We start from the raw sequence: 8323 nt of genomic DNA, 5'->3' as shown, positions 1-8323 counted from the left end.
TCTTAACTGTTTAAGAGACTCGGAAAATTATATTGAAGATCTTCGGTGGTGAAGGAAAGGGTTCGTTGAAGAGCTCTATTTTCTCATTTTAGACGTGTGCGCGCAAGGTTACTTGGTGGAGGAGGTGAAATCCTGTCTGAACTGTCCAGAGGTTAGTTTTTGTCATCTTTCTCATCTTCTGTATGGAAAAACATTTTTAAAGTTTCATTGGAAGAACATTTTTAAAGTTTTAAATGGTTCTTTATTACATTATATTAAGTTATGGAACATACAAGTTGCTTCTCATGCCTTTATTGGTCTGTGGTTCTTATTAGAATAAAGGGCAGAAAAGTAAAAGCCCACACTCAGATATTATTTCCCTTAAATGTAATGTGTGTACGTGTTAGTGAGAGAAACCAAAACTCAGAAAGAGAAGTCGAGAAACAGAGAGAGAATGGAGCACTCGAAGCTGTGCTAGGGTTTCGACCCTCTTCAACAGTCTGCCACCACCACACACGGCGGAGAACCACCGCACTCAGAATCAGACCGATCAAAAGGTTGCAAAGGCTCTCAGGTATACTGTATAACTCTTCAAAATTTTATTATTAGCTTGTAAATGAATGATACAAAGTCTATTTATACACAAAGCACACACGGTAACAGAATACCCTTCTGTTTTTGTTTATTTTTAACAGTTCTAAAACCCAACATCTTAATTTTCTCATCCGTAGCCCCTACTGCAACTGCCACTACCAATATTAAAATATAGTACTCTTTCTAGCTTCTGCCCTTTGAACCTGGCCGATCTCGGACACACTCACCATCTTTGTTTCCTTTGACAAAACTAATGAATTGGTGTTTGGATAGAACAAACCAAGTCACAAGACTTTAGTGGTATAGGGGCTTTTTTCTCTTGGTTACTGAAGTGTGTTTGAAGATGTGGGAGGAGTCAGCGTTTTATATGTATGCAAGGGTGGATTGGAAATGGGTAGGTGAGTAGCACGTGCATCACCAATTGCCATGTGAGTTTGGTGACATATTTTAGAAGACCATCTCTACCTCCCTTAACTAATTCATTTATTTTTTGATTGACTATCCAATAATTGGTGATATTTTATCACGTGTGTGGAACTTGGTTGTGGAGTGGAATGTATGAATTATTCTACTGTATTTGACTTTTTTTATAAAATGTGATTACTTAACTTTTTTTTCTTAAACTAAGTATTTGGCTCTCAATGCTTGACTAGTTCAATGTAAATTGCCTTTCATGGAATCTATAAAAAAACCGGTAAAACAAGTTGTAGCTTCAACGAATCATCTTAACCTTTACTCTCTTTTCCTCTCGTTTTTTGACATTTTCAGTTGTATTGTTTGTTGAACATAGCCTTAGAAATTCATTCAAACAATAGTTGGTTGTTTCTTTATTCTTCTAATCTTGCTTTAGTTTCGTTTAGAATCCATAAATCCCAAATTCCGCCTTCTACGAGCTCAAGGAAGTTTTATATCTAGAAATTCCCTTGCTTGTACATGCTTGTTTCCAAACATATTTTGCAATTTCAAACCTATGCTATGCTGTATAGATAAATGAAACCTGTGCATTTTAGGATTATGTGTGATTATACTTCAGATATCATATTTAAAAACTAGATGCACAATTACATTTTAGTATTTTTTTTCTCAGTGGTTCAATATAGGTTGCTTTTAAAAGTTGCATTTTATACATTGTAATAGAGAATTTAAAAAAACATATTTTAACCTGGGAATTTACACTTCTTTAGGTATCCAACTAATTACATGCAATATGAAAGAAACCACTCTTAGTAATGACTTGATTCATGAAATTCTTTCCTGGCTTCCCATAAAATCTCTCTTACGAGGTTTCAGTGTTTGATATCAGATTCTACTTTTGTCAAACTCCATCTCCATAGAGCAAGCCAACACTCCAATTTTCTAATAATCTTCAAAACAGAAAGATGATAATCGCGTGGTAAGTCCTTGTTCTTTGTTTTGTTTGTTGCAAAACAACCACGACTTTCACGAGGTTCCATAAAGGTTTTTGGATTGATATCGGGGTCTAAATTCTTGCCATGGATTGGTCTATGTGGTGTTTGACTATAGATCGGGTTTTGTGTCTTCACTTAAGCATAGTTTTCGTTTTACTACATGGAACTCTACCACAAGAAAAATATTTCGAGTTCCAAGATTTACCTTTCGAGATATTGAAGAAGATGTTTCCTTTGGTTTGGATAAAATGACAATAATAATAGATACAAGATAGTGATCATAATTTCCTATATTGATTCTAAATCTGATAATGTGGTGAAATCTTGCAATGAAGTCAAGATTTACTCCACAGGTAACAATGGTTGGAGAAACATTAAAAAATTTCCTGCTAATATTCCTTCCCTGCATGATTATGGAATATATTTTAACACCAATATTATTTGGTTAACAACAACAAATGAATTTGATGGATCTCAATATATATTAGATGTTTTTGTCGTGGTTTTCCTTGACCTCTAAACTAAAAAATTCTTCAACGTGTTGCTGCCTCAAAATCTTGAAGGTGGGGATGCATATATAAGGTTCTAAAAATTATGGTTTTAGATGATTATCTTAGTCTGTTTATAAAGATTTTGCTACAGACACCTTTGTAGTATGACAAATGAAAGATTTTGGAAACATGGATTCTTGGACCCTCTTGGTGAACATAGATGTTGAAGTTCAAGTCGTGCCTTCTTGGTGAACATAGATGTTGAAGTTTAAGTCGTGGCTTCCTTGAAACCTTTATGCATACACAGTAGGTTCCTTGTGTTCTATCAACTTACTCTTGATTATCAAATGCATGTAGTTTTGTATGATTTGAGAGGGAGAGAAGTAGCATAGAGGATAACTTCTACAAAAGTAATCTTCAACCCATATAAAAAATACTTCTTTAGAAGTTATCCTCTGTGCTACTTCTCTCCCTCTCAAATCATACAAAATTACATGCATTTGATAATCAAGAGTAAGTTGATAGAATACAAGGAACCTACCGCGTATGCATAAAGGTTTCAAAAAAGGCACGGCCTGAGTCTGAAGAACTTCAACATCTATGTTCACCAAGAGGATCCAAGAATTACGGTTTCCAAAATCTTTCATTTGCCATACTACAAAGGTGTCTGTTGCAAAATCATTATAAACCAGACTAAGATAATAATCTAAAACCATAATTTATGGAAATCTTATATCTGCATCCCTACCTTCAAGATTTCAAGGCAGCAACATGTTGGTGAATTTTTCAATTTGGATGTCAAGGAAATCTACGACAAAAGCATCAAATGTATATTGAGATCCATCAAATTCATTTGTTATTGTTAACCAAATAATATTGTTGTTAAACTATATTTCATAATCAGGCATGGAAGAAATATTAGTAGAAATTTTTTCAATGCTTCTTCAACCATTGTTGCTACCAATTGAGTAAATCTTAACTTCATTGCAAGATTTCATCACATTATCAGATTTAGGTCAAAATTGGAAATTATGATCACTATTTTGTATGTATTACTATTGTCGTCGTATCCAAACTCAAATAAAAGATCTTCTTAAATATCTCGGAAGCGAAATCTTAGAATTCGAAATATTTTTCTTGTGGCGGGTTTCACTTTCATATAGTGAAACGACAAATATGTTTAAGTGAAGATACAAAACCCCAACTATGGTCAAACGCCACACAAACCAATCCATGGCAATAATTTAGACTCAGATATCGATTCAAAAACCATTCTAGAAGATTATTAGAAAATTGAAGTGTTGGCTTGCTCTATGGAGTTTGACAAAACTGAAACCCTTTGCTCACGGTGAATCGCCCCGAGAGATTTTACGAGAAGCCAGAAAGAATTTCACAAATCAAGTCGTTACTAAGAGTGGTTTCTTCCATATTGCATGTAATTAGTTGTATACCTAATGCAGGGACAGGATATGATAAAGATGGCAAAAACTAACCTCTGGACAGGATTTCACCTCCACTAAGTAACCTTGCGCTTCAACACCACACCATGCAGGTCTTCAACGAACCATTCCCTTCACCACCGAAGACCTTCAACGCACATTACAGGGTCTCTTAAACAGTTAAGATTTTCAACCTATGAGTCAAGTAATCAAAGCTAACACAGGGTTTTGCAAAGATGGCTTACCTTGTTCTTCATGTCATACACCCTTAGCTCGCCAACACAGTGTTTGTTCTTTGTCATTTCTAACCAAATTTCGAAGACCATCGACAGCTCAAACCATACCTCAATCACAAAGGATTTATTAAATGGTTCATAGGTTTATAATAGGGCAGAGAAGGAGAAAGGAAAAAAGAGAGAGGAAGGCAAAAGGAGAAAGGAAAAAAGAGAGAGGAAGGCAAAAGAAAAAGACTGTGATTCATTGATTAATCAAGGATTACAAGAGAGTTTATAAAAGAAAAGAAATGTAAAAAAAAAACAGTTACAGCAGAAAAACTGTTATGAATGGTAAAATAGGATTTGGGAGGACAATGCTTACCTAAAGAAAAACGAAGAGGCAAAATTTGATTGTGGCATATGGAAGAGTTACTCTTCTTCGACACAAGAAAAAACGCAGAAGGGTGGAGGGCATATAGGTCAGCTCCCTATTTTCAAAAATTAACCACTTTCTTAAGGGTTTTTTTATTCAATAATTAATTTTTATATGTGGGACAAAGGATTTTTTATTTTTGTTTTATTGAATTATATTATCAGAATTCTTTTCTAAGTACCTTTTTTAATTTTTATTCACTAACTAATTCCTATGTGTCGGTCCAAGCTTCACTTGCATATCCTAAGGAATTTAGCCACCGACAGTAAGCATTTTATCTTGTTGTTGCCCTGTCTTGGGTTTTTTGTGTTGTGTGTTTCTTGCTTTTTTTATCTTCCCAAATTGTGATCGAGTGGGTGCGTGTGAGTTTGTGTGCTTCTTCACACCATCATTTCTCAAAGCAATTAAAGAAAATAAAGAAGAGAGTTTTAGAAGTACAATGAAAGAACCCTTTAAGGAATTTATACATTTGAAATGCCTCAACCACGATTCTGTGAAATTCTAGCATCTGAGGTATTACATTTTTTGCTTTGCTTTTCATGCATATATAATTTTGTCAGTTATATCAATGTATGTTCTTATCAAGTTGTGATTATTCACGTGGATCATTTTGAAAGATGAGTCTATTCTACCAACTTCATAATCATGCGACCTAATATATTGAATCAATATGGTGTCGTACTTGATGATTTTGACTCGAAAGCCATGCTTGACAGAATGATGAGTGATTTCATGCTTGACACACTCCCATTCAGCTTTATACAAATAGAAAGTGTAAATATAAAAATGGAGTTAATGCAATGATAGGAGTGAACAAAATTGCTCATTCTTTTAACATCTGGTGTATCAGGTTGTGTATAAAATCAAACATTAAATAACAACTATCTAATCTATCTGGTCTTGCGTGCTTTAGCCAACTTTTTCTTTCTTTTCTTAAGAGCCTTAGGAACTTTAGTTTTCCGTGCTTCTCTTTTCTCCTCTTTCACCTTCTCATTATCTTTCCTTTTCCTAGCCTCTGTTCTAGCAGTTTTTTTAACTGCAGGATCCACGTCTTCACTTTCGCTATCTTGGTCCTCGTCAGATTGAACCTCAGCATCATCCTCTGAGTTGTTAGATTTATCTTCAGAAATGAATGGTGAATCTTTTGTGGCACTTGATTTCTGCTGTGAAGACTGAGTTAGTGACAGATCATGTTTAAGCCCAGTAATGGTCAGGTAGCATAAATCTTTAGTGTCCTTCCAACTTGTTATCCGTTGTACATCCTCCTGAGCATTCTCAACATCATCAAGTGTCTTTGGAATGAAAGACTGTAACAAGAGTTTAAGAAATTAAACATGTAAGAACAGAAAAATCCAATGTCCTTGTAAAAATAAGAAAGGAAATTAAGGATAAATAATACGACCCCAAAGTGTCAAGACATAAATTCAAATATGATACTTCAACAACTAAAAAATAAAATTGCATAACAAGGCAAGTTACCTGCACAAATACAGAGTCTGCAATCTCATCCTCTACAGATGCATCTCCTCTTGCCAAGATTTTTCGTTGCATCTAGAGATATTTCAAAAACCATTTAAGGTCTCTTTGAAGTTGGTCAGTAATCATAAGCCATAATATAACAAAGCCAAATACCTCTTCTAAGTAACTATCCACAGCATCATCAGCTATTGTTGCGTCAACAATAAAATCAAACAATTCTCTTATCGTCATGACCGCAACACCATGCTTTCTAAAGAAATCCTGCAGGCCACAAAGTCACTCAATCACACCCTTCACATTCCCTCGCTGATTAAGGAAGTGGACAAGGAATTTATAACATAGCCTTCCCGCAACTTGTCTAAAGATAAAGCAGCATCTTTAAGACGAGGGGCAGCCCAACCAGATTTTCCTTCAAAAAACAACAAAACCAGAGAATTTAAATAAAATTGTATTTGTATTTATTTTTTCTAACCTAAACTGTAGTCTGCATTAGAATCTGATGATATATGCTGTAGCAAGAAATTGAAATTTCTATGATCCGTGACAATAATTTTTTAGTGCTGAGGTAACTACAAGTAGTTATACCTTCAATACTAGTACAAAGAAACAAGTAAACTCTTCATTACACTTTTCATTCATTCTTCCATTTTATATTTTTTTATCAGCAGTATACAATTATACAATGATATTCCATATATTCAATGATAGAGTAATAGAAAATTGAGAGCAACAGATCACATATAAACAACTAATCACATTGATCACAGTAACATCAGATTATATCCTTCAAATTCAGAACAAAAGTAATACCTATAAACTCCATAACCAGAACATGTAGTCGCCGAAGATATGCTCTAGGATACCTAATTCCTGCTGCCTTAAGCCTGCAATCCAATATAAACAGGGTAAAAGAAAGAAACAGTCCAAGTAAGCATGTAATCATACTTTTGTTTCTCTTAATTGGAAAGACACAACTGAACAAACCCACAAGCACCCAAAGAGGAACACTTCAACAGAAAAAGAAAAGGTACTGCATGCTAAGATTGATGCACAAAACATTGCATCTTCAGCACACATTAAAACTTGATAGACAAATACATAGTTCACAAAAAGCATTTTCACCTAAATAAATGACTACACAAGTTCCTTGTGAGTACAAGCCATCATAGAATACATCTAAAGTCCATAGTACTTAAAATCATAACTTACAAATAAGAGGGTTAAGTAACAATAACCCCAATGACGTATTCATTATCTCTTCAAGTATTCCTCCTTCCCTTGTTATCTTAAGGGTCTTGTTTACTACATTGTATTGTACTGCTTTTGATCTTGGATATAAGCAAAATAGAAAATCTAATTCATACTGATTTAAAATGTTAGTAGCTTTGAATTATACTAAACTTATTTAAAAAATAACAATTGTTCCTAATTTACCCTTCCTTAATCATTGGAAGCAAACATTTCAATTAAATAAAGGGCCTTTTAGAGATAGTTTAATTAAATAGAATAAAATTAGTTGAGATTTGCTTATCCTCAGAGGCTGGATGGAGTACTTTGATTCTTACAAGAATTTTAGAAGAAGAGAAAGAAAAACAATTGTGAACCTCATAAGATTCCTCATTTCTTTCTCTGCCCATTTTTATACCATCTCCCTGGGATTATGCTTGCTTTATCCATTACTAAACCGGATGTCTCCTTGCCTATGTCTGTCTCTATCCCTGATATTATAAGATCACAGAAAACAATTTGTAAAATAAAATAACTTTGAAAATGTTTCAAGGCAGTGTAGAAGAAATATATTACAAGCTGCATTTTTGCTGTGTGTATGTAATGAATAAATTAAGAAAACATCCATCCAGAAAGTATCAATAATCGCTTGCCCAGAGCTTTCTATAATTAAGAATCCAAAGAACTCGATACTTCTTCATCATAACAGTATTGTTATCTACAAATTTGTAAGAAAATATTCGATAAATCATATTGAACTTTTTAATAATGTTGCTGCAAAATTTAATTCGTAAGAAAAAATTATACTATATACTATACACGTAAGTAAATTGGGAAATAATTATAATATCTTTTTTGTTAATAATTTTACATAAGAAATGGGACGTGACAACGCATATGAAGTTCTTGTATCTGTCGAACGTCTGTTACACTCCTTGTTATGTGTGACCGATTGATATAGGGGTGACCTGTAGAATACACTCCGACACTCTGAGGTCTATGATAATTCAATTATGAGTCAAAAGTGACGTCTTACCTTGACATTAATCCTCTATTT

General features: G+C 33.9%; 1 protein-coding gene across 1 annotated transcript; it reads right to left on the bottom strand.

The window, feature by feature from the left end:
- Positions 1-556: 556 nt before the first annotated feature.
- LOC124823392 (uncharacterized) lies at positions 557-8095 on the bottom strand. Its single transcript, XM_088111915.1, is given in 5 exon segments — positions 557-5867; positions 6040-6111; positions 6193-6338; positions 6341-6448; positions 6850-8095. Coding segments are annotated over 5 exon segments (876 nt in total). The 5' UTR covers positions 6983-8095; the 3' UTR covers positions 557-5450.
- Positions 8096-8323: the final 228 nt, after the last annotated feature.

Source organism: Vigna umbellata, chromosome 4, assembly GCF_029865625.1.
Source record: "Vigna umbellata cultivar VRB3 chromosome 4, Vumbellata_1.0, whole genome shotgun sequence".
Taxonomy (NCBI): Eukaryota; Viridiplantae; Streptophyta; class Magnoliopsida; order Fabales; family Fabaceae; genus Vigna; species Vigna umbellata.
The sequence above is the reverse complement of the archived record's forward strand: the minus strand, read 5'-3'. Positions and strand labels throughout refer to the sequence as shown.